The sequence below is a fragment of the Aquarana catesbeiana genome, linkage group LG06 (assembly GCF_042186555.1).
Source record: "Aquarana catesbeiana isolate 2022-GZ linkage group LG06, ASM4218655v1, whole genome shotgun sequence".
Classification (NCBI taxonomy): domain Eukaryota; kingdom Metazoa; phylum Chordata; class Amphibia; order Anura; family Ranidae; genus Aquarana; species Aquarana catesbeiana.
In genome coordinates, this window is record NC_133329.1 from 130,216,818 (window position 1) to 130,244,599 (window position 27,782).

General features: G+C 39.0%; 1 protein-coding gene across 3 annotated transcripts in view; it reads right to left on the reverse strand.

Moving 5' to 3' along the window:
- Positions 1–8,261: 8,261 nt before the first annotated feature.
- The window catches only part of UNKL (unk like zinc finger), a 246,284-nt gene continuing 226,763 nt past the window's right edge, over positions 8,262–27,782 (reverse strand). For all 3 annotated transcript variants that reach the window (XM_073636796.1, XM_073636797.1, XM_073636799.1), the window contains one exon: positions 8,262–27,751. In XM_073636796.1, coding sequence (XP_073492897.1) covers positions 27,596–27,751 — 156 coding nt within the window. In that variant the 3' untranslated portion in view covers positions 8,262–27,595. The remainder of the gene's footprint in view (positions 27,752–27,782) is intronic.

Here is a 27,782-nt window from a genome sequence, read left to right on the forward strand (position 1 = left end):
TGCTCCAGAAAGCTGAAAACAAATTAGCCCTTTTAGCAACTGTAGAAGCTTGAGAGAAGAAACCAAAGAAATGGGTTTGCTTCTCTCTGAGGAAAGAAGACTTCTCTTAGGCCCCTATCAAAAAAACTATATTATATATATATATATATATATACATACACACATATCTATTAGATTGTAAGCTCTTCTGAGCAGGGCCCTCTTAATAATCTTGTATTTTATTGTATTATAACTGTATTGTCTCCTTTTTATATTGTAAAGTGCTGCATAAACTGTTGGCGCTATATAAATCCTGTATAATAATAATAATAATACATCACAGAATGTGTACAGAGCGCCCCCAGAAATATGTCCTGCTTGTGTGATTGGCTTATTGATTTTCCCAGAAGTCTACACTAAGATACAAGTCAGATACTGTATATCAGGCATTCCCTGCAATACAAATGTCATTTTTGATGAGATACTCCTAATAGAAAATCATGTTTAAAAGGGATGCAGACCCTGTGGTCCATGGACACAAACACAGTGATTTCTTCAGAACAACAAAAGGTAGGAATCTGCAAAGAAGTTTGTTAAAATCCTTGTAGTGTACATACAGTGGGGACAAAAAGTATTCAGACCCCCTTACATTTTTCACTCTTTGTTATATTGCAGCCATTTGCTAAAATCATTTCAGTTCATTTTTTTTCCTCATTAATGTACACACAGCACCCCATATTGACAGAAAAACACAGAATTGTTGACATTTATTAAAAAAGAAAAACTGAAATATCACATGGCCCTAAGTATTCAGACCCTTTGCTGTGATACTCATATATTTAACTCAGGTGCTGTCCATTTCTTCTGATCATCCTTGAGATGGTTCTACACCTTCATTTGAGTCCAGCTGTGTTTGATTATACTGATTTGACTTGATTAGGAAAGCCACACACCTGTTTATATAAGACCTTACAGCTCACAGTGCATGTCAGAGCAAATGAGAATCATGAGGTCAAAGGAACTGCCTGAAGAGCTCAGAGACAGAATTGTGGCAAGGCACAGATCTGGCCAAGGTTACAAAAAAATTTCTGCTGGGGCGCATGTGTGGCGTGGATAGGAATGGACGTCTGAAGCTGTAGCTCCGCTCCACCTGGGACTCTAACGGCTTCCTGAGGGCCATATACAGCTTGATTCACAGCGATTTTAACACCCCTCAAGCCGCATAGCCTTGGTGCATGCCGTCAAAGAAGAAATCCCGAGGCTCTGCTCAGAACACCCTAACTCACTATCTCCTCCGCACACGGGAAAGATACAGCATGTCCCAAGATGGCGCCGAGGGGAGAGTTTTTTCTCCCGCTCCGACTCCTCCGTCACAGCTGGCTCCTTCTCCCACCCCAAACTGCACTTGTGAGTACCCTACAACCCTTTCTAAGGCAGATCTAGATGTTAGTCTAGAAGCCATGTATACCAGATTGGCTACTAAATTCCAGACAGAACTCCATAGAACTTCCCACACGCTATCGCAGGAGATTGCGGCCTTGGGCACGAGAACTGAGAGGCTTGAAACGAAACATGATGAACTTGCCCTGGCTTATAATGATCTCAGTAGGGAGCATGAATCCTTAGCGTCTGCCTTCACCGCAATCCAAGCCCAAGTCGAGGACCTCGAAACAGAAACAGGCGCAATAACTTACGCTTATGAGGTATCCCAGAGTCTGAGACAGAATTAATCCCTACGGTGATTCGTTTATTTAAATCTCTTCTCCCGGAATATGAATCCGCTGCATTCAAATGTGATCGTATTCATAGGGCCCTCCGCCCAAAACCACCGGATGATAAGCCCCCCAGAGATGTGGTGCTTTGCACGAAGGACTTCCTCACTAAGGAGGAAATTCTCAGAGCAGCCCGCAACAAGCAACGGATCACCCTAGATAACCATCCCATCCAGATATACCCAGATATCTCCCCAGCCACCCTGGACAGAAGAAGAGGATTGAAGGAAATCACCACTGCCCTCCAATCTGCCCATATCCGTTACAGATGGGGTTTTTCATTTAAGCTACTGGTCCCCCTCAACGGCACCACCCTCTCTGCCTCATTCCTGCCAGAAGGACAGGAAATCCTGGTGAAGCTGCGATTCGCCGACCACCCTCTACACCCCGACCGGCAGAAGGAGGATCAGTTATGACATCGGAGATGGAATTGCTGAACAACCTCGTTAACTGACTTGTTGCTTATCTCTTGGATTATCCTCATGGCGGTTTGTATCTAATCTTTTGACATGCCTTACCGGGCGTCTGTCCCTCGGAGCCGTTGCATGTCCTCCCCACCCAGCAAACTCTTGTTCCAGATACTTTAGGGCTGTGAGCTCCCCTATTATTGTCATTTTTATTTTTTTATTTTTCGGTTAGCTCTACAGGTTCCACTCCCTGCAAACCCACTAGCTGGGTACGAGACCACGTTGTCTCGCTTGAAAGTGTTTCTTTTTTTATCAGGTAAAATTCTCTCTCGTTTTCTCTTTACCTGATCCAGTATTGATGTTGGACTTTATGTCTTTTACAAAGACTTCAAACTTTTTTCTTCTTTTGGTTATATTTTTATTTAGTGCTTTTTTTTCCTTGGTCAGTCAGTTTACAGTCTGGAATATATCCCCTTTCAGAAACATATTCATGGAAATTGTATGCTATATCCTTATGATCTATTTTATATAACTAGTTTGTATAGATTTAATGCCAGTACATGTGGATCGTTGGCGGCTCCCCTGACTAGTTGGATGAGGTTAGGAATGCATCCTCTAGTTACTCTCTTTGCAATACCACATTTGTTCCTTTTCTGGTTTATAGTGCATTATTACACCCACCATGACTATTACATGTATTTCACATAATGTGAAGGGATTCAATTCCCCCTCGAAGAGGCGCAAAGCTTTCGAGCTATATAACCAAATTGGCGCCAAGATTCTCCCGATTCAGGAAACTCATTTCTCTCATTCCTCACACCCAAATTTTTTTCACAGGAATTTTCCCTAACTTTTTACTCTCTCGATTCGTGCAAAAGCAGGGGCGCCGCCATACTTCTGCATACCTCCCTTCCTATGGAAGTCAAGCAAATTTATAGAGATAAGGACAGCAGATATGTCATTATCAAAGGGGTAATACACAATAGGGAAATAACGATAGCCAGTATATATGCCACAAACGACGCACCTGCATCCTTTTTTAAATCTTTCTTTGATAGACTTGCTTCATTTCACTCAACCCATATGATCATAGGAGGTGATTTTAATTTGGTGGCTAACCATACACTTGACAGATCCTCCTCTACTGCCTCGACCAAAGCCTTCCCCAAGTCTCTAACCCGTGGCTTACTTGACCACCAACTGGTTGACACTTGGAGAACGCATAACATGGGGCTCAAGGAATTTACCTTTTACTCGCATCCCTATGATAGCTATGCTAGATTGGACTACATTTACACTTCCCCCATCATTTTAGCCAACTCCACTGAGGCAATGATCCATCCCTGTGTATGGTCCGATCAAGTGACCTCCTTCACAACAGAATTTATCAGATTAGCTCCCACCTCACATAATTGGAGGCTAAATGAGGCAATGCTCTCGGACTTAGCAGCAGAATCTGAGATAGCAAAGTCCATCGAGGATTATTTTTCTTTCAATGCTCTTCCCGAAACGCCACCCTCCATTGTATGGGCCGCCCACAAGGCGATTTTGAGGGGCAAACTGATTAGCTTAGCTGCATCCCGCAACAAAATTAATAGACAAAAAATATTGGACCTCACAAGGGATCTAGACCGCCTATATAAAAACACCAATGCCTTGCATTTGGATTCCACCAGAGAATCTATTAACCAAAAGCATCTAGAATTAGACTCGCTCTTATCCTCTAAAATCGAAAAGGCTCTCAGATGGTCCAAAGCCAAATTTTTGCTTCACAACAACACCTCCTCGACCCTATTTGCCAGAAAGCTTAACCAGTCCACCCGCCCCCCTCACATCTATAAATTAGTTTCTAAGACTGGCCTAACCACCTCCCATCCTAAAGAGGTGCTTCAAATTTTTGAGCAATTTTATTCATCCCTTTTGGCATCAGACCAAACGAAACCTACGCTGGCGGAGGAAAGTTGGCTCCAAGACATACCTACACCGACTCTTTCTCCCACGCAACTAGAGAAGCTTAACGCCCCTATCACTCTTAAAGAGGTACTTAATGTAATTAAAGCCCTGAAGTCGGGCTTGGCCCCGGGCCCCGATGGTTTTTCCTCCATATACTACAAGAAATTCTCCAATCTTCTATCCCCTAGTTTGGTTCAGCTCTTCAACTGGGTTCTGCAAGGTGGTAATTTTCCTGAGATGTTGCTGGCAAATATGTCCCTGATCCCAAAACCTAATAAAAATCACACACTCCCTCAAAATTATAGACCAATCTCTGTCATGAATAATGATTTAAAAATCTTTAGCAGAATCCTAGCAGACAGATTGGCAGCCATAATCTCCTCCCTTATATCGCCCTACCAATCTGGCTTTATACCTCACAGACAACATACGGTTAGCTACAGACATCATCCAGGACGCCAATTCATCATCCCGGAAACTTCTCATGCTCAGCCTAGATATTCAAAAGGCATTCGACAGCGTTTCCTGGAGCTATATATCCACTCTCCTACAACGCATGAGTTTCCGTGACAAATTTTTACAAGCCTTTAGAGCCCTTTATCTAAACCCTAAAACTCGTATTAAGATCCCGAGTTGTAGTTCTGAATTCTTTCCCATAGGTAGGGGCACCAGGCAGGGGTGCCCACTCTCCCCCTTAATCTTTGCCCTCGCCCTAGAACCCCTAGCGATTGCAATACTCAATAATCCTGACATATCTGGCTATATCAAAGGTCCCTCCACCTACAAATTTTGCATGTACGCAGACGATGTTCTAATGTTTCTTACTAACCCCCTTATCTCTTTGCCTAACCTCCTACAGACCTTATCGAACTTTGCAGGAGTCTCAGGTCTCTCGATGAATGTCTCAAACTCGGTGGTCCTTGGAGTAGGGCTTACTCCAGTGGAACTTCTTCAACTTAAAAATACTTACCAGTTCATTTGGGCTGAAACACATCTCTCATACTTAGGCATTATTCTGACAGGAAACTTCTGCAAACTTTTTGAAGCCAGCTATCCCCCAATGATAACCAAACTGAAGAAGACCCTTAAGCTCTGGTCGCAGCTTCATATTCCTTTCTTAGGCAGGATTACGGCCCTTAAAATGACTATTCTCCCCAGGTTACTTTACCTGTTCCGCTCCCTCCCAATTAGACTATCCAAATCTTTTCTGCTTAACGTCCAGGCCCATTTTAATAGATTTGGCATGACAAACCCCCGAGATTCATTAAAGGGGTTTTATATCGCTCCTCGAAAAGGGGAGGTCTGGGACTCCCTCAAATATGGCTATACTACTTAGCCAGTAGATATCCGCAACAAGTCCAATGGAACATTAGAGACTCCAAGGTCCCCTGGGTCAAATTTGAACAGGATTCTATCACCCCCCTGTACCTCCCTGGGTTAATGTGGTCCTCCAACCCTTCTTTCCCAGAACTGATCCATAAAATCAAGTAGTAGCAATAGGCTTGAAGCTTTGGAATCAATATAAGACTAAATATAACCTAATTTCTCAGGCACCCTTGGGTGCATCATATCTCGGGGATCCTAGATTTCCCTCAGCTTATGATCACCCAGAGTCCTTCCTAGCGTGGACTGAACACAATTTGACCATTAGGAGACTTTCTGGTTGATTCAAAATTCACTACTTTCTCAGCTATAAAGTCTCTTTTTCATATACCGGATAGGGAATTTTACCGTTCCCTACAAATTCATCATTTCTTTCAGCAGCACTATATCAACCCCCCCAGATACCAAAACATTTTTTGAGAAAGTGTGCCATACCGCCCCCCGCCAAAAAGGTCTTATCTCTGGGATTTACAGATCTTGTGGGAACAGGATTTAGTCCTTGATCATGAGGAACTGGATTGGGACAGGGGATGGCAAAACATTCGTAAATGCACAAAGTCCTTAACAATCAGAGAGACAGCCATTAAGCTCACAACAAGGTGGTATTACACCCCCGTCCGCCTGAATAAAATTTATCCGCACACTTCCCCAAAGTGCTTCAGAGGCTGCTCCCATTTAGGTTCCTACTTGCACCTATTCTGGGAATGTGAAAAATTACAACCTACCTGGAAAGAGGTATTAAAATTGATTGACAAATTAGCGGGGTCTTCTATCACCCTCACCTTCCAACACTGTATCCTATTTCAGGACATCCCTGATATTTCCAAACCCCTGATGAGGTTAATCCACTCAATTTGTATAGCCATGCTCTGGGCAATCGCATTACACTGGAAATCATCTTCGGTTCCATACGCACAAGTTATCTCCCGTATAGACAGTATGATGTTGGCAGAGAAAATATTTCATACCTTACACGATTCTATCCCTGCTTTCGATGCTAAATGGAACCCATGGTTCCTGTTCAGGCTTCAAGACTGACCGTTCATAGTTTAGATTTTATAATTTCTTTTTATTATTTTCTTTTCCTTGTATTTCTTTTTCTCTTTAGTTACCTTAATTATCCTTCAGGGTATTGACACATCATTAAAATAGTCATCATATCATGAGTAGTACATGCTGCCTTTTGATAAAGAATGCTCAAAAATTTGACATGAATGTACACCTCTTGTCAATAACTTGATTTACTACTTATTGTTTGGAAGGATGTAATTTTTCTTCTTCATTTGTGTATGTATTTTGTTACCCTTAATAAAACTATTTGAAAAAAAAAAAAAAAAAAAATTCTGCTGCACTTAAGGTTCCTAAGAGCACAGTGGTCTCTATAGTCCTTAAATGGAAGATGTTTGGGATGACCAGAACCCTTCCTAGAGCTGGCCGTCCGGCCAAACTGAGCTATCAGGGGAGAAGAGCCTTGGTGAGAGAGGTAAAGAAGAACCCAATGATCACTGTGGCTGAGCTCCAGAGATGCAGTTGGGAGATGGGAGAAAGTTGTAGAAAGTCAACCATTACTGCAGCCCTCCACCAGTGGGGGCTTTATGGCAGAGTGGCCCGACGGAAGCCTCTTCTCAGTGCAAGACACATGAAAGCTAAAAATAAACACCTGAAGGACGCCAAGATGGTGAGAAATAAGATTCTTTGGTCTGATGAGACCAAGATAGAACTTTTTGGCCTTAATTCTAAGCGGTATGTGTGGAGAAAAACAGGCACTGCTCATCACCTGTCCAATACAGTCCCAACAGTGAAGCATGGTGGTGGCAGCATCATGCTGTGGGGGTGTTTTTCAGCTGCAGGGACAGGACAACTGGTTGCAATCGAGGGAAAGATGAATGCGGCCAAGTACAGGGATATCCTGGACGAAAACCTTCTCCAGAGGGCTCAGGAACTCAGACTGGGCCGAAGGTTTACCTTTCAACAAGACAATAACCCTAAGCACACAGCTAAAATAATGGAGGAGTGGCTTCACAACAACTCCGTGACTGTTCTTGAATGGCCCAGCCAGAGCCCTGACTTAAACCCAATTGAGCAACTCTGGAGAGACCTAAAAATGGCTGTCCACCAACGTTTACCATCCAACCTGACAGAACTGGAGAGGATCTGCAAGGAGGAATGGCAGAGGATCCCCAAATCCAGGTGTGAAAAACTTGTTGCATCTTTCCCAAAAAGACTCATGGCTGTATTAGATCAAAACTGTGCTTCTACTAAATACTGAGCAAAGGGTCTGAATACTTAGGACCATGTGATATTTCAGTTTTTCTTTTTTAATAAATCTGCAAAAATGTCAACAATTCTGTGTTTTTCTGTCAATATGGGGTGCTGTGTGTACATTAATGAGGAAAAAATGAACTTAAATGATTTTAGCAAATGGCTGCAATATAACCAAGAGTGAAAAACTTAAGGGGGTCTGAATACTTTCCGTCCCCACTGTAGATCACCCAGAGGGGAATGTTTTTTTCTCAACAAAAGTGGAGTTGCTCTTTAGCTTGTTCAGTTACGCTTTGAAAGTTAAAGCTAGATGCCAATTGGTTGCTATGCACAACTGCTCCAAATTGTCTACGGTAGTTTATAAAAATTCCCCCCCATTGTTCTCTCCAGCACACCCTCCAGAGGACCAGGTGAACCCACCCATGTCAAACAAAAGCTTGCACTTCTGTATTCAGCCTCTTGTGGACAATGCTTTATTACCAATGATTAACAAAGAGACAGCACAAAAGATCAAAAATTATTTTAATTCCCATATTGATAATAAAAATAATTCCATGAATTTTGTAAACCATTGCATAAATGCTATAGTGTAAAAGTTTTTTTTTTCCTTAAAAACAAGTGTTAACAATTTTAAACAATTTCACTATAAGTAAATGATTATGCCATTATAAATAATACCTTCTTTATCAGGAAAAGAAACAATCCCATTCACAAGACCATTCTTTGATACAAGCAAACCAAATTAGCTTTCATAAATTAATACATGTAAAATCTATAATATTTAAGGTCTTATGCTGACCACAGTTACACAAATGTACTGTAACAATATTACTAATATTTAAACACTAGATAAGATAAAAGGTTATTTTCAATGTGAACAGATAACCAAAAAGGATATGTTTTTCGGATTCAATTTTAATGCAGATTTATCATCAAAATAAGATCACTTGAGGCTGTCTACCCCACTCATTTAAACTCCTAAATGGTAACAGACTGAAGAAATGCTGCTTTTAGATCCCAAGATGGTGGTCTGATGCTCAAATGTATAAAATGTTTGTCAAGTGATCTGTACTTAAGAAAAGGATCAGCCAATCTAAACTCTGATCCTCCTCTTTAGTGGAGATCACATGATCCAGCCAACACCCAATGGAATAAATTGGCAGCAGTTACTTCAGTCAAGTTTATTTTTGTGGTGTGCTAATGTTTGAATTTAGTAGCGTGTGATAGACAGGTGATGCAGGGATGGTATTTTGATAATAGGTCCACTTTAAGTCTTAAAATAGCTAAATTGAAAAGCTCTACAATATGCAGCTTGAATTCCAATGTAAACCCTTCAACCTCTGCAAAACCCTGAGAAACCAAAACATTTGCATTTTTATCCCCAGATAATGCTTTATGGCATTATCCACATAAAATGTATCCACTACAAGTATTTAAAGGAGAACTCCTGTCAGAACTAAAAGAAAAAAAATATTTTGTTATAAATACTTGGCATTTTTTTAAATCACTTTTTCACAAGGTTTAGAAGTACTTCAACTAAAGATTACAAATCCGTCCCTGAAATTACATCAAATTCATATACAAAAATTGGCATGTCTTCAATTTTAGATTACATTTTTTCCAATGTATATTTGTATTCACAACATGCACAGGAAGGCTTTTGGAGACCAAAAACTGACTTTTGTGCTTTTTCTACCACACACATTGCATCCAGTAACAAAAATGAGACTCGGGCAAATAAGTATTCCTATTTAGTATATTTAGTATACAGTTTATATGCTTTGTCTGGAGTTCTCCTTTAATTATTTGGTCAAATATCTCTTTACACAGTTAATTAATGACAATTTATAGTTCATAAAAATGAATTTGATATATTTCTATAATTGCTAATAGTGCATCTATTCATCAGTTGTGTTTTATAGTTTCAATTTGAAATATTTGCATAAAATATTTAGTAGGATTTATTAATACCAATGTCACCTGCACATTACAAGTAATACTTTTGCATAAATAACACCATGAAAACATTTTGTCATCAGTTAAACTACACCCACCAGAACATTTGGGCTGTTAATAGTGCAAAGAGCAGAGATGGGCTGTAACCCATGGCAACCAATCACAAATTAGTTTCCACCAGTTCTCCCACTTAGCTGCAGAAAGCCGATTCCAGACTTTGCGTCAGGCATTACTGCATTTTATTGCTCTTTGAACCAGGTTATTGGATAAGACATTCCTAATAAACTGTCAGGAATAAAAATACTAAAAAATAAAGGATCCTATAAAGAGTCCCTCTGGGAAAGATTGTAATTATTTTAACTTACTGCAGAGGGGGCCTGTATAGCAATCCACATTCTTCAGCCTATTACTACCAGCCTTTACAAGATTTTTATATATTTTTCTTTAAGTCTGGGGACCTCATTCGAAATCAACCTTAATGAGAAGGTTCTAAAAAGTACTGAAGGCAACATCTCTCCCAAGCAACTGGTCCTGCCTTAAACTGGCAATAAAAAGCTAAGATTTCAGCTCATTACTACTGAAACGGCCAAAATTCGAGTCGTGGGTGACCCATAAAAATTTAAAGCGATGGATGAAAAATTATCCTATATAGAGTGGAACTGGGACTTTTCAGGTACTAGCACCTGAAAAGACCAAATTAAACACTTGACTATAGTATTTATATAGTTCTAGGTATGTGCTACGTTTGACCCCAATAGCTATCTATGATTTGAGTGAAAACGCATTCTATCATATGCGGTCACTGTTCAGGTATTCAAAGCAACTGGCAGTTTGCACCCATCTGAATACAATAGCTAGTAGAGGAGATTCCTCCATTCATACTATTTAGTGTGGATGAAGAAATCTATTGACTTGATCTAGTGATCGCTTTTCTGTTTAGCCTTTGGGCCCTTTCACACCAGAACAGTGCGGGAAACCCACATTCTGTGTTTCCTGCACCGCGTTCAAAACACACTGCAGTTGCAATCTGCAGCAGGTGTCAATGACACCCCAAACGCAGGTCACAAATGCAGTATGTCTGCCTGCGCAGGATCAGACAGTACAGATGTATCATGTAATCCGGTTGTAAAGAGTTTCCAAAAGTAGTGCATGCACTATTTTTGGTGCTCTGCAATGCAATTGAGTCCATCCAAAATGAATGGGCTCAAATCGCACCACCCTGAACTGCATGCGAATTGCACAGGAATGTACAGTGTGTCCCTGTGCGATTCCTAGTGTGAATTGGCCCTGAGCGAGGGAAGTCTATGCATGTATGGCTAAGCCTTAGCCCTGCAAACCGCAGATTAGGGCTCCACCTTGGAACCCCTAGCTTTCCTGGGGAAGTTTAATAGCTGAAGATTGTAAATCACTGAACAGCCACCATCTGTGAGGGAGATTTAAATGGAGGAGACTGCATGTATTATAACATTTGAAGGGCTCACAAACTTCAAGCAACCCTGTACTGAGAACAAAGTATGAAAAGCATTGCTATATGTTTGTTGCCGGCACTTTGTCTACTTTTGCTTGCACAGTGGTGCCTTCTAGTGCAGCCTACCATCCCCCAAAAATTTGCAAATATCTACTTTCTGAAAGTTAGTATTTGCATTTGGTTAGGCTCACCTCTTCTTTATGCAGCAGTGTATGGGTCTGATGATTGGATGCTGTGGCACCAAGCACTGTAATGTCGGAGTCAGGGCTAGTCTACACATGTGCCCCATATCAGAAAGCAGAGGAGTTTTTTTATGGTGTGTCAGTGGATAGCACTGTGCTGATAGGAAGGAGCATTACTTTGTCCTCAGTACAAAAGCTGCTTTGAAATGTAACTGAAATTGAACTGAAAAATGCAGCAACATCTTCAGCCCAACGCTTCTTTAAAGCCCAAATTAATTGGTTCTCCACAATGCACCTGGAGATTGAGGGTGGATCTTCGTACCCCACAAACCAGCTTCTAGCCATCAGCACCATCAATTATTTCAGAGACAGGCACACCCCTTCTTGGCATTAACGTAATGAAGTATACATGTAAATTTTGATTCAAATACGTTATAATAACATTGATGTTGATTATGCATACACAACAGCCACAAGGAGAGAAAGAAAGAACCATGGACTTTGCTGGCAGCGAGAAGCAGGTCTGCAGAAGTATCAATACAACTCCCCCAACCCAGTGGGGTAATACATAGAGCAAGAAACATATATAAATTGCTATTTACTAAAATGATGGGCTTCTACAGCTAGACATGTTGCTGCATTATTTTTTTGTCATTTCAGTTTACTGGATGTTTACCAAATCATTATTTAACATAAATTCTTGTAACTTTCACATAAAACCTTGGTTTCCTTTTTTAGCTATCTTCTGTGCATACCAAGTAGCATTATTATATATTGGTTTTTAAGTTTCATTGCCTTCGTGGCTGAACTCGGCTGTTTTCTCTGCATGTTAGTCTATTTGCATCCAGAGAAGAACAAAAAATACAAATATTTCTTACACCAAAATGCACAGAAAGAAGCTAGGAAAAAATTTGACTTAATCATAAAATAAACAGAGGAATTAGAGCTTAAAAAAATAAAAGCAAGTATCGGATCGAACTATAAAATAAGCCCTCTCCAGGTAAAATGCCAAATTAAATATCAAAATTATGATAGCCTGCCTAGGCTACTCAATCATAAAGACACAAGAGGACTGCAACTAATCAATATAGATGGTGCTGCTATCAACTCAGGATTTTTTTTTTTTTTTTTTGCTCCAAGTGAAAACAAGCTGCTCTTTCAATAAAAGATTCACATTTTGATACATTTCTTTGGTCTGTTCCTTTTCTTGAAAAAAAAATACTAAAGAATAAAATTTTTTTTTTTTGCCCGACTGGGACAAGGTTTAACTATTGCATGGTCTTCAACGACATAGCACCTAGAAGTACACAGTAATAACATACACAGCTACACGGGTCAGAGGGAGGCAAATCATTAACAGTCCACAACACATTGCAAGGGGGCACACTGAAATGGCGGTCAATGAAGGAATATAAAGGAACTAGGGAACCGAGATGGTTATTACATTCATTATATGTTACAACCTTTTGATAAGTAACACAAGTAGCCCTAGTATCTAAATTCATTACAAAATTGCCTAACAAATAATAATGAAAATGCCACCTACCAGAGTATTAAGGAATTCTGATTTCTTTAGTTCCTACTAAACATAAATAGGCTGAATGTTGGCAAAATGGTTGCATTGGCTGTACCTAAGCATCAGGTAAACTTAAAGGGCCCATTCACCCTTTCCTGTTCATACACATTGTGTCACATGTGAATGTGTGTCAAGGCAGCCCATTTAGAATGAGCTGTCAATGCACATGATCAGACCAAAAAAAACACATGCAGCCTATTATATGCCACAGCACACCACAATGCACAATAGTGTGTCACCATGCACTGCCACACATTTGCATCAGAGCTACATTATCTTAGTGCGTTTGGGTGCCATTTAACATGAATGTCACCACAATGCACTGTGTAACAGGCAACATGTTTTAACGTGTTGCATGGTAAGTATGTTTCCACCCAAAAGGATTTCTTCAAACAGTTGGAAAATTGTCAGCAAGATTGCTTTGTAATCAGTGCAAGCTTCCTCCAATTGGATGAGGTGGAAAGATAGGTGGATAACATCATGATCTCTACCTCTGCCAATCAGAGGAAGCCTTGTATTCGTTCATTAGATACAAAGCTTCCTGTGAATGAGCATGCAGTGCTCAGCCCGACACGATTTTGTTCTAGGAGTGTACAGGAGGTTCCCATCCTGCTGCCGAAAAACATCAATGTATACTGTATGTAGATGATGCTACATACAGTTTATACAGAGCTCCCAGCAGGTGCATTTGTTAGTGAAGGAAATTGTTTATTTGGACCAGCTTGTTCCAAATGAACGATGTAAAGTTCATCGAAACATGAAATTAGGCCTTAAGTGCTTGTCTGTCTCAATAGTCTTGTAATAGACACAACTTTCTGTTTACTTTGAAGAGGATTGCTGTCTTGGACTGGCTTGCATCTATTTCAAGAGATAAGTGACCTACTGGGCCTCATTTCCATCTGGCCAGTTCCTTACGTTCAGACAGTCCAATTGATTCAGAATAGCCTGCCAAAACATGACAATGGGAGAAAAACAAGCATGCACTTTTACCACATGTCACTGAACTCAGAGATGTGTAGGCAGCCTTAAATAAAGCAGCAGATCTGGTTTCTTGAACTGCCCAATTCTCAATCTTGAACAGATTTTAATTTTGTAAATTAAGAAATTCTGCAAAATAAAATTGAATACTGGCTGTGGCTATTACTGAGTGTATTGGCTCAGTCACAAGAGATTGCATGCATTAATATGCATTGATTGGGTTGATTTGTATATCCATGTTTTTGGGTTTTAACATTTATTTTTGTTTGACTGGCAAATTCCACTCAACACACCCAAATTACAGCCTACGGAAAATTTTGATAAAGGCACTGCAACACAACACACTGATTTGAACAAATTTCTAGAGAAAAAAAAAAACAAACATTTTTCCTGTACAGTAATATGCACGATAATGCATCAGACAGGAACAAACTTTAAGCGTGACATTTTGCTTTACCTCACCATGTGCCAATTTTTACATCTACCAAAAGTGATCTCTACTCAATAGCTCAGGTATACTCAGCATCTTAATACAGGTAATTCATTTTTTCCTAACAGACCTACTCTCCTGACCACTATTTCAGAACTTGAAATCTCAGCTGACAGAAGAGCCAAAACCACAATGGAGAAGAATGTTTAACTTGGAAAAACCCTATAATGTCTAAGTGCTGATAAAGTAATTAGTATTAATGTTAATTCTTGCACAGTCCTTTCATCCATTCGATGAAAAGATGATAGCTGCTTTTCAAGGGGTAAAAATTTGCACAAAAACACGTGACAGATAACAAAACATCCCTTTAAAACTGGAAACACCACAGCAAACGAAACTAAAATTTAGCACAAAAAGCAATTGTAACATTCCAGCCAGCCACATCGTTGCCATACTGAGTGTTAATAAAAAGATACAGAGTTATTCAAACATTTATAAAGTAACAAAAAGTGCTAAGTATGAATGTGGTAGCTGCAAACCATGGAGAAAATGACTTCTGTAAAAAAAGTTAAAACTTCAATACAACCACAATTATAGTTCCGTGCGGGAACTAAGAGCTTTATGTATGGCCTCCTTACTGAGAACTGAAGGTACTTTCCTTAAACACCAATTAGGATCACGTAACCTAAAATTATAAAACTGACTGGTGGCGGTGGGGAAAAAATTCACTTTTTAGAAAGAACATACCGATAAGGTGCTTTCTTCCTAAAGCAGTTGCCTCGTTTGGCAGAGATGAAAGTCCCAGTGAGTTCACCTTTCCTACCTTTCAATTCTACAAGAAAATGTCAGTTTGTCACATATTTCTAACTTGCCTGCCTTTACACTGGCCATAAATGTGACAGTTTTAAAGATTTCAGATTTTGATTAACAGTTGCATGGAATTAAAGTGGAAGTGAACTTTTCATTCTCATAGGCTTTTGCCATAAAGTGCAAGTATGGACAGCATATTTGCATATTATGGCATACCTAAATACATACCTTGTAACGTGTAACCCTCCAGTGCTCGGCCACCTGTGATCCTCTCCATTGCTATATCACTCATTCTTCCACCCTCTCTTGGTCTGGGTTCAGGAGTGACTGGCCAGGCCAAGATGATGCATTTCCCACTGATGGGAGTCTATTCATCCAAGCATTTACACATTTTTAAAAAGAAAAAAATATGCAAGTAACGGCAGAGGTTTTATGGCAGAAGAGACCTACAGCGTTTTTTCCATCACAAAAATCGGATAGCATTTTTTTTTTTTTTTACACTGCAAGTTCAGTTCTGACATAAACAATCCACAGACATTTGACAGCCACAGTTTCAACCATCTACAGCATGGGTGCTCAACCGGCAGCCCTCCAGCTGCTGCGGAAGTCCCATTCATGCCTATGCTTTTGGGAGTCATGCTTGTAACGCTCAGTGGCTTGCAACTTGTAGTTCTGCAACAGCTGGGGGGGGGGGCATAGATTGAGCACTCACAATCTACAGCTTTTAAACACAGCAACCAAAAGGTGGGGTAGAAAACTTTTGAAAGTGTCTTTCTGCTGGCATTCCGTGGTTTTATCCACTTTCCACGTTTAAAAAAAAAAAAGTTTGCTTGCTCAAAACCAGGAAATGGTTGAAACTGAAGGTGATAGATTGATGTGGGCTGTGCAATTCCATTTACTTTTTTTTTTTTTTATAAATGATGTCAGATTCAGTGCTTCCAAAGCTGCTATGCACATGGCCATTACACAGTGAAGATGTACCGAGTCTAGACTACTAGTAGAACAACTCTGGAGGGTAAAAAATATAAATACAAACAACTGAATCAAAATTCACATTATTTATTAATACTATTTCTTAAAAGAGACAATAGTCTGCAACATATTAAAAGAAAACGCACGAAATTATACACAGATTCAAAAACCATCATATATACAGCACAGCACATCTTCAATGCCTAACGTTTACAAAAAAAAAAACCCAGGGGGGTTTTGTAAACTTTAAGTATTGAAGATGTGCTGCAATGTATATATGGTGGTTTTGAATCTATGTATATTTTCTTGTGTTGTCTTAATTTGTTGCAAACTATTGTCTCTTAATAAAGGGTATTAATAAATATTTTGCATTTTATTTCAGTTGTTTGTATTCTTAGTGCCAATTAGAAAATCCCTGGCAACTAATTTACGTTGATACAACTATATAGCGGTGTGACACCTTGAAACGGCTTTGGGTCTAATTAAGACTATCAAATATATAAAGTTGCATGGTAAACCTATCGCTCAATGCTTACCTTTTTTGTTTCACATTTTCATTGAACTTTTTCGGAATGTTGTAGAATTGTTCAATTTGGATTTATTTCAAATCAACAGATGCCCGTTTGACAGAAGCTACTTGAACAAATTTGTTGCTTCCCAGGGAAACAAAGATCTAATGATTCTCTGAATGGGATTTTTACATGTTGATTTGTATACTTCGCAAACATATTTATCCTGAATAGTAATCAGATTCAGCCAATGCTCACAGCGAGTCAATCTACCTAATACTAACACTGAACCATAAAGGACACTAACAAGATGAATCATTTGATTTATTGTAAAGAGTCAGTATTGGACTCCAACATACACAGAGAGTGCTTTCAAAATACAATAAAAAAAAAAAAAAAACTGTATATTGACTGCCTAATGTTACTTTATAAATTTTCAGCTTAATGAAATGACTAAGTGAAATTCCATAGTACCTCAATTTTGAAATTTAAATACTATGAGTATAATGACAAGAGGCACAGTACAATACCTCATGCATATGGGCACTGAGGCCTTTAGTCTGAATTGACTGTGTGTTTATATGGCTTGGGCCACCAAGTGCAGCATGCAGGCAACCCATTTAAAGTGGTTGTAAAGGCTAAAGGTTTACCTTGTCAATTGGGGAGGAGCAGCTGTGTCTGTACAGCTACCGCATCCCCATAGACTTGAATGGGCTGCCTGCACACCTACACACTGCCTGCACACTCGGCCCATTCACAAACTACGGGCATCAGCACCCATGTGAATAAGGCTTATAAATTCATAGATAGTTAACATTTTACAGCATTTATTTTGTAATACCTGTTCATAAGACACAAAGGGGCATATTTATGAAGCAGTGCATTAATGGTGTGTAGATGAGTTGATGGAAAAAGTAAAAGTTCAGTTGTTTGGTAGAGAAGGGATGGGCTTCCTTGAAGAGATGAGTTTTCAGAGATGGGAGGAGGTGGGGGCAGCAGCATTCCTAGCATAAAAAAAAGTGATTGGGCAACTTTTTATGAAAAAATTATTGATGCTGGGAAGAAACTTGTAGCAGAAGGTAGCGGGTCAATGGTAAGTGAATTTGAGACTCCTTTACCGTTAATGTGGCCCACGCCCCAGTTTTAGCGGCGCTTTACCGCTGTTATAGCTAGCGGGGTGCTTTTAATCTCGACAGCAGCCGAGGAGATGCAGTTAAAATTGCCCGCAAAGGCAATTCGGCAGCGCTGCCCATTGATTTCAATGTCAGGGGCGGTTTAGGAGCGGTGTATGCACCGTCCTGCAGGCGCGGGGCCAGAGCCCTTTCTTGATACTGGCTTTGGCCCCGCCCCCTGAAAGACTTTAAAACCTCTTGCCCAGTGTCCGTCCCTCATGCTTGGGAAATGAGCGCCGCTATTCTCTACACCAATAGCGAGCAAACTCGGAAACGTGTCGCATATTCGTGACATCACAGCCCGGCGCCACGCTGTGCTTGCTCTCCAGGCCTTGTTTTGGCTCCGAATACACGGCCGTGTTATTCCCATCTAACGGACGCCATACAAGCCTTGCAGACATAGCAGCACGACCAGTGACAGGCTCTGGCGTTTTTACTGCTCCATTCCCGGAACCCACAGCTGAATTGACTGTTTTATTTTTATTTCATCCAATCTTGGTGTAATCTGGATGTCTGAAGGAGAGTTTCTGTGCTCAGCCATCCCACACTATCCCTGCCTGGATCTGATGTGGCACCAGCATCGTATGGACTCGCAGTGACTTGTCCCCCATCCTCTCTTCAGCCCAGAGATGTATTTGAACGCTGCATTACAGTCTTCCATGTGAGTGGATATTGTTTTTTTCAATAAATTATTGTTGATAAATACTCCCGCCCCTCTCCTTGTTTTTTTCACTTAGTAGTTACCACTTCTGCCTTGTAACATTGGGATCCCCAGTTTGAATCCTGGTCAGGACACTATCTGCATTCAAGTTTGCATGTTCTCCTTGTGCTTGCGTGGGTTTCTTCCAGATACTTCAATTTCCTCCCAAACTTCAAAAGAATGCTGGTAGGTCAATTGGCAACTGACTAAATTGGTCCTAGCATGTGTATGTGAGGTAGGGATCAGATTTTGTAAGCTTCTTGAGGGCACTAACTTATATGAATGTGCAAAATGTTAAGTGCTACATAAATTGGTGCCATAAAAAACGTCTTTATATAAAAAAAAATTAAGATAAAAAACAGCTACTTCATCAACTTCTCACTGTTGGTAAATCAATCGCTGTCATTTAAAACAATGCACTAGAAAAGATTTACCTTTATTGAATGTTTGGTGAATGTCTGATTCACTGCTTTATAAATATACCCAAAATTTACTAATTCAACTAATTCACAAAGTACATATCCATGTATAAATAGCAAATTACTGAATCTCTTTAAGGCTGGGTTCACACTATGTGCGGCCGCGGGGCACAGCAGGGGGTCCGATGTGTCCCCGTTTACCATTTCAGGTCCCAATTTTTGCCTGAATTCGGACATGAAAGGAAGCCAGACGCACAGGACCCTTCTGCTGTGCGCTCCGTGGCCGCGCAGGAGATGTGTGAACCGGCTCCATTGAGAGCCGGTCACACTATTCTGTCATGCAAATTGGATGCAGGGAAATCTGCATCCAATTCGCATAGGTGTGAACCCAGCCTAATGGCAATGATTACTAACTACAAATTGCCAAAAAATATATACTGGAGATAGTCTTTGAATAAGTAAATTTAATTACAGGTTGTATTTCCTAAAGAGAGAACAGGCTAGAAATTCAGGTTACTGCTATGTATTGTGCTGTATGTAAAAGCCCAAATATATGTATAAATCTTAAAATTCAACTTACATCACTATGAGGCTTTGTAACATCCATTTTAAACTGGCCAAAAGACAGGCTGAAGTCTTGCCAAGATAGATGTATGGTGAGATCTCTGTCCTGAAACGCATGGCTACACCGCTAGGTTCTGTCACAATCTTCTCTCAACTCAGTCAACAAGTTAGTACTGCATATACAATGAAACAGATGTCTCCTTTTGTCTACTGGACCTTACTGGCACATTGTGTGTGTAGACAGGGCTGTGTATAACCACACCCCTTGGGCTACAGAAAAGTGCCATGTCTTTAAATTGAAATACTGGACAAAAAGGCAACTATAAGCAGGGAAATGTCCACCCCATGGACCAAAAACTTAAGATGTGAAAATTCCAAGACACCTACAGATTGTTCTCAAAAGGGGTGGTTCCTCATACCAACCATGCACCTCTGACACACACAGTATCTGGGGTGCAAACGGATTTACTGAATTATATTAAAGGTACATTACTGCCTTCTGGTTATTAAAAAATGAAAAAATATATATTTAATCTGTATTGCCCAGAGTAACCAGATTTTAAGTGAAATTTAACTTTCTAGGAGATTGGAAAACGAAAGTGGGAAATAAACTGGTTGCTAAAGGCAACACAGTTTGCGCCTTGTTCAGAAACTTTGGATGATGAGGTCTATTATTTCTTTTTTAACTTATTAAACTGTTCCAACTTTAAAATCAGTAATAAAGAGCTTAAAAAGTCCCAAAAAAGTTAAGACCAAAGAAAAGCACCATACCTCCAGTGATCTCCAAGTGCATAATAAGCATAACATACTAAATAAAAAAATTCTAAATATATTGACTATACCACAAAAAATACTTCTAAAACAGAAAAAATAAGAAAATATAAAATTCAATGCATATGGCCACTTCCCAACCTAAGCTATTCTCATTTAAATTAAAAAGCTAAAAATTAAAATAAATGCTAGGCATATTGGTTACCTCTTATACTAGATAGCTACATAATCATTCCACATCTCAATTTTTTTTATCGTCTATAGACTAAAACCAACAGTAAGTATCAAGAATCAGAAAAAAAAGCTGTTCATACAATACTTCTCTAATTTGGTCACGGTTACTGAAAAGAAAGGTTAAAAAATACCAAGTCACTTTGCACTTTTGTCTAGCCTACCAGAATGCTAAAGTCCGAAAGTCTTTGGCAAAAGACTACAAAAAAAATATAATATCAAAAACAAAAATAAAAACAGTAGAAATCCACTAATAATCACAGCAAAATGTGGGGTTCAGTTTGGCTAAGGTAATTCTGAATAAAAATCCTCAGTTTTCAATGGTTTCATTTTTGTTTTCACAGAAAACTTTGCAGGTCAACCAGTTTCCAATGCAACCTTTCAAAGGCTCAACGTTGTCTCATGTTCTTACTCTAACTTGAATAGTTGGTTTGTGGCTTCCAGGGGTATCATTTAAAAATGGAGAAAATTACAGGAGTACGTGAATTGTAGAAACTATTCAGCTACTTGTCTTCATCTTCACTGTAACTATTTTGGTTAAACTGCAGTCCATTCACGGTCAACTACAGAGTTCCCATAATAAGACAAATAAAGTTAGCACTCTTAGTGTGCCGATGTCCAGAAAGGCAGGTGCAGGCAGGATGAAGCTCACCCATGCTCCACATTAGACTTTATTGTAAAGGACATGCGCTGCACAATGTCGTCAGCGTTTTCATAAAACTTTATTGTACTCGGTTGCCATGTGTAGTGAATGAACAGGAATCAAGACTATAATGGGTCATGTTATCGTTCAAATGGTATTTAGTGGCAACTAGGATCTTTATTTTAGATATAAGTAATCATATCTAGTAAGTAATGGAGCAAGAAGTTAGATATGAACTGAACAGCACTGAATGCTTAATTATGGACAGTGATTGCAATTAAATCCTTACCACTTGGCCAAGTGTGTTTGTGCTGAACCACTCAGCTCAATACCCTTAAAAGTACAACTCTGGCAAAGTGTGGAATGTCTCAGGCTTTTAACATCTGCTGTGTCCCATTTGGGGATATTTTCTCTCACTTCCTCTTCCCGTTACCATCTGCCGCCAGGACAAAGGGAAATAGTGAGCACAGCAATATACAGGTGGTCTCAATTGGACCTGTGAAACAGAACAAAAAGTGAGATTAAAGTGGAACTAAACCCTCCTCATTTGCCGAAGACTGTTACATCTTGGCCTTTCCGCTAGGGGTGGTGCCATCTTAACCTTTATTTAGATATGCAGTTGGCATGATGCAGCACATGCTTAGCTATGATACCAGCCATTGAGGGTTTGGACATTCATTTGCGAGTTGACATAAGCACACTGGTAACTGTGACAGTTATCACCAGAGACCTGCCTTGAATGTAGGATATACTGCCCATGCAATAGTAGGCAGAATGTAAATGAAAACACCACAAGAAACAATATTAGTAGGTTTGATTAAGGATTTAATTTTAAATAACCATTTTAAGTTTGAGCTTTATTTTTGGGAAACCGTTAAATGGGGTTTAGTTCCACTATAATTCTAACCAAGCATGGACAAGGCAACATAAAATGTTACATAGGTTTTAACCCTCACTCTATCCAGAGCCCAAGAAAAATTTGGGCAAGCAGAATGCTGTGGACTACTAATCAGAAGCATGGGCTTAGTTGGTTCCTTGGGTAATAAAGAACTCTACATGCAAAAAAGGGGGTCCATCACCGATTTTTGGACATTGATCAGTCAGTAGAATCATTGATTTTTTTATTTTGTTTTTTAATTGGCCCATACATAGATAACAAATCCATTAAATATTTATTCAGGATTTGGATACCCTCTGCCCTTGCTAGCCAATAAATGTTGTGACTGTTTTCCTATAGGAAAAAATTAGCTGCTTAAAATCTTCAAAAAGCAAAACAAAAAAAAATTGTGAAATGTTTCCAAAAGGTTCCCCACTTTGTCCAAGTGCTCTCCTTAAAATGACATAATATGATTGGCTGCTGTGGTCAAAACTGCTATCCTTAATTTCCTCCACCATTTCAGAACACCCCTTTCAGCATAGAATGTTTTTAGTAATTAGTCCTGAAGAAATAAATGCTATGCTCATCGAGCCACATCTTAGCTGATCCTATGAATGAACTTCTCTGAAATGTAATCGCAGAAATACATACATTATGCAACACAGTAGTTGGTCATCTACATATCTGGACATGTGTCACGCTGTATTAAAACAACACGAAAAAAACAAACAAAAAAAAAAACAAAAAACAATCACACGGCTTTTGTTTCTCTACATAGAAAACAGCTCATTTGATAAAGTGTAACTAGATACAGTGTTAAAATACAGTATTCTATAGAATCCTGAAGTGCATTGGCCTAACCATCCATTATAAAGTTTTTAAAAAAATTACATACATGTGCTCCCCTGTATGACTGGCGCATTTTGTTTTTTAAACAATGGAAACTGATATATGTTGTTAACATGTAGGACTTATAAAAAATGTCAGCCATTCAAAGATTTTTAGACATAGGCATCTGCATGAACCCCAAGCACCCACGCTATACATAACCGCTCCTCCCTCCCCCACCTCTTCCATACATATTGAATCCTCAGTACCTGTGCCATAATTCTTAGTCTGTAGGGACAGAGTACATATATTGCAATGAATAAGCAGCTGCATATTTTATAGCTAGAAGTAGCATTACACAACATGATAGACGACATGCAAGAAAAAACTTGTTTGCATATGGCCTAATCATTACATTATCTGTATTCCCTATCACTGGATTGTCAGTTACAAGAATTATGTGTCAGGTACTTGGAAAAGAAGGACAATAATCATTCCTAGGGACACCAACAAATTTTACATTAGACACAGATTTTATCTTAAGTGTAAATGGTGGGGTACATCTGAAACAACTGGGTCTCTGCCATCACCAACTTTAGTCATCTGTGGTCAAATGGTAACTTCTTTGGGCTTGATTTTCCATGAGAATGCAAACCAGGATCTATTCTATATAGTCCTAGAACAATCTGATTTATAAAACTGAGCAGGCCAACAACATTGCTTCTAATTATTCAATATTTTAAAACCTTTCTATCAGCATTTCTTCAATCAATCTGAATGCCTCTTAACTAGGATGGGGGGGTCTTTTTATTCTGATCAACAATACCTTATGTTAATCAATCAACAAATACAAAGTGCTTTTTATATATGGCAACAACACTTACAACGGAGATCCCAGAATTGTTACTCGAGATATGAGTATTGGGAGTGCCATCAATGGCACCAAAAAAAGTTCACGACACACTTCAGGGTTTTATTTAATAAGGCAAATGGCAATATGAAAAATTACAGCCCAGAGTAATCACTTTCTTTCCCTGTTCTACAGACTGTTATAACCAATGAACGGTAACATTTCCAATTGGCTGTTCCATTACTCAGCCTTGCCAGTTACCAGAAGGGACCAGTATGCACAAGTATGGAGCCCAGGAACCCCTATTTTGTATGCCATTTGGGTTTCTGCAAGCTCCATTTCTTCTCAAAGCTCTAGGAGAACCCTTGTTTGGCCATATATACTGTATTATGACATATTGCTGCCAGAGCCGTTTTTTGCGGGGGGTTTTTCTTTGTAGACTAGAATAAAATGGTGGAAGTTTCAATTTTTTAGGTCACTCGAATTATCAAGTGCTAATTCTCAGTAAAAAGTTGATTTTAGTTCACATGCAATATATTACCCAGTTTTTTTGGTAAAATATAAAAGAAGAGATTGTGCAAAGTAAATAGATACCCAAGATGTCAAGCCCTAAAGCTATGTGTACCCATGAAGCTTAGACAATCTTCAGTACCCCCAAATTTTCAACAGACAATGCTTTAAAAGCGGTTATAAGTCATGAGTTCAGAGTTAATCATCAGTAATGGCTCTAAAATTATTGCTTTCACTTCAGCATTGGCGGCTGTATATAACATGTATAACGCAATCAGCGTTTTTGTACGTAGGCACCCAAAATGTGTGTATCTTTGTATGTGGGGATAGGGCTCCAATTGTTTGGGTCCTTTAAGTGCTTGGGTGTACCTTTAATTTCATTTTTTACTTTATTGCTATCACATAAGAAATTATTAGCCCCCTATGTGATAACACGTTTATAGTGACAGATTCTCCTCTTCTTTAACCACTTCCAGCCCAAGGACATCATATGACGTCTTTGACTTTCAGTGGGAAAATCTGAATGATGCCTGCAGCTACAGGCATCTTTCAGGTATCATCTTTTAGAGGCGGCGATTCTGCACACTGTAAGAATGATCATAGCGGCAGTTATTGCGCAAATACTGGCGACATAAAAAGGTGAAACAACTGCCATTTTATTACCTAGGGTGTCATGCCACAGATTCTCTATTTTTATTGCCTTATTAAATAAGCCTGATGCATATTTTAAAGCAAAACTATTGGACAAGATGAGGTTTTCCTTACTTTTTTAATTTCACTGGACAAGAGGTGAGAGATCTCCCAAAATAAGACGCAGACAGCAGTTAAAACCAGCAACTAGGTCCCAATGTTTAGGGTACTGTCTGCGTCCTGGTTGGGGTAAATTCCCTTCACTTCCTTTAGTAACCAGGGCAGAAAATTTCCCTCATGGAGCCACAGACAATACAAGTACAATAGAAGTTCTACCATTCTCGACTCGAATAACAGAATAGAAAAGTTTGGTTTGGGTTAGGTTGTGCTTTAAAAGGAGAAAGCTGTATATCAAAAGGGGTTATCATTTTTCGCAAAAGGCATCCTTTATAAGCAGAAGCTGTACCCAATAACAAAAGATATTTGTTTATTTTAAAAAGAAAGTAAATGGAACTCCATAATCAAGAAGAGTACCCTTTTTCAGCTTAGGAATATTTGTTCACTTTTAATAATATTAATAAAGTCCCCATAATTTTATCATCTCTAATTATTCAAGCATGTCCAGAAAAAAAAGTAGTGGGGTGAGGTGGGGGGAGAACATCTGCTAAACATGAAATTAAAGAACTTTAGCTGCTGAAAGGTATAGGCACTTGATCAAAGTGGCCACGTGACCTCGTTTCACATCTCCAAAAAAGCTTATAAATGCATGATATCATGAGGTTAGGATCCATACAAACAAGATTGTTATGAAAAAGCTATTAAAATACAGAAAATCATCATAACACATTGCCATAAATGTGAAAAAAGTTTTTTTTTCGTTTTTTTTATAGTTAAAAAAAAAAAAAAAGTTAAAAATAAAATTAAAAATGGTTCCTTCAAGAAAATGATTTTTTAAATGTTTCACATGTACTGTAAATATGTGCCTTCTCACATCCATCCATTTGCTGGTTATAATTATAAATACTAACAGTTCGCACTTAACCTGAAAACTGTAAAAATCCTACACTATATTGTCCACTACTCAGTATAGTTCATTGAATAAAGTACTAAATTCAGCATATGAAACCTAACAATAAATTTACTACACTAATTATTTAACAGTAATAAAACTGACAAGAAATATTTCTTCAGATCACAGTACACACAAAAAGCTCAATATTATCGCATATTAAAAGAAAAAAAAAATCTACAAAGCAGCTTAAAGCAGTTTATAATAACCTCTAAACAGAATCCCTGGTTAACAAAGTGCTTTAACAAGAATTAAACTTCTTCAAAATAACCTAGTAAAAAATAGTGCTAGACTGATTCCAAGCTCACAAGTTTTATGAAGAACATTGCTGTCACGTGAAGCACCAAAATATATCATATATATATATATATATATATATATATATATATATATATATATATATATATATATATATATACACACACACACACACACACACGCGCGCGCGCACTAATTCTGAGAACCTCAAGTTGAAAATGTATCCCTACGTCACTGTGGAATATTCTTTGTCTCTTGCAGAACTCTTGCAGAAATTTTTTTTTCTAAATTGGATCGTTCCCCTTTAGGGCTCATTCCATCCAAGCTGGTATTTTTGTCGTGGGTGGATGTCTCTATGTTGGATCATCCAAGAGCTTCTTATTTCTCCTGAAGACTCCAGTGACAATCTCCTGTACAGAGCTTGACTCTGCCCCCAACCCACCCCATGGGCAAATTTACCTTAAGAATCTGGAGATTTAATCCACCTTTCTTATTTTCTGTAAAGTAAAATGAACAAAGCATAGGAAGGGAGGACATGACCTCTATTGGACATGGGTGATGGGTGGAGCTGGAATTTTCAGTGCAGAGGACTCTCTGTGAGATATGAGGAGCTAGTGGTCAATTATTCCTGCTGATATCAACCCAAAACTGACCTTTTATCCTACATTGAAAATTGAATTTACTTTTATATAACTGCAATAATTCAGAAATAGTTTGTGTTTAAAGTGATGTGCCAGTTTGTTGTACTCTTCAGTATGGCCAAGCTCACTGCACAAATCTACCACATTTATGAAAAAGTGAGCCAAGCTCCTAAGGTTTGCCCAGGCATAATATCAGATAGCTCAATTATATGGACCATCAGGCAATTATCCAGGTTTTCAGAAGGCCATTGGCCCTAGATTCACTTCAACTACAGTCTTTGTGGGCAAAACACCTTTACAGATATGTCTGGTCAGCTGCCTGTGAAGATGCTTTATAAAGTAAAGTCCTGTATCATTTCCTTTAGAACACAATTGAATAAGGGCATGCAGACATATTCTTCATTCTCTCAGATTAATACTTTTGGACCAAACACCTTGATTGATCCTAGGCACACTGAGGCCTGCTGGGGATCCATGACGCACGCGGCTAGCAATCTTGTCCTGTGGTGAACAAAGCTGATCAAGGTTGAAAAAAGTCAAAATGCATGTTAAGAAGCAACAAGGAGACTTAGATTGATTTGGTAAATCCAGAACAAGCTAAAAGTAAGAACTTTATCTAATCATCCATGGTGCTCTTTGAGGGTAGAGATCAGTCTATCACTGATAAAAGATACAGGTTTACCTATCTTCTTATTTATATAGCAAATACTAAAACACTGGGTGCAGTACTTTGTCAGATTACGTGATACAGTTGATTTCGCAGTGGGTTGGTAAAGCAATTAATTGAAAGGCTTGTCACCATTTTAGTCTTTTGGTCTTGCAGTAAGGACATTCCGGTTTGCTGGATGCGCACTGTTCACATAATATATAATGCTGGCAGGACTGCAGGACTATACTTCTGTCATTTTCATGGCAAACCACACATTTCTTGGAATGTAGTTGGAATATCAACTGTGAACACACAAAAAAAATATACATTATA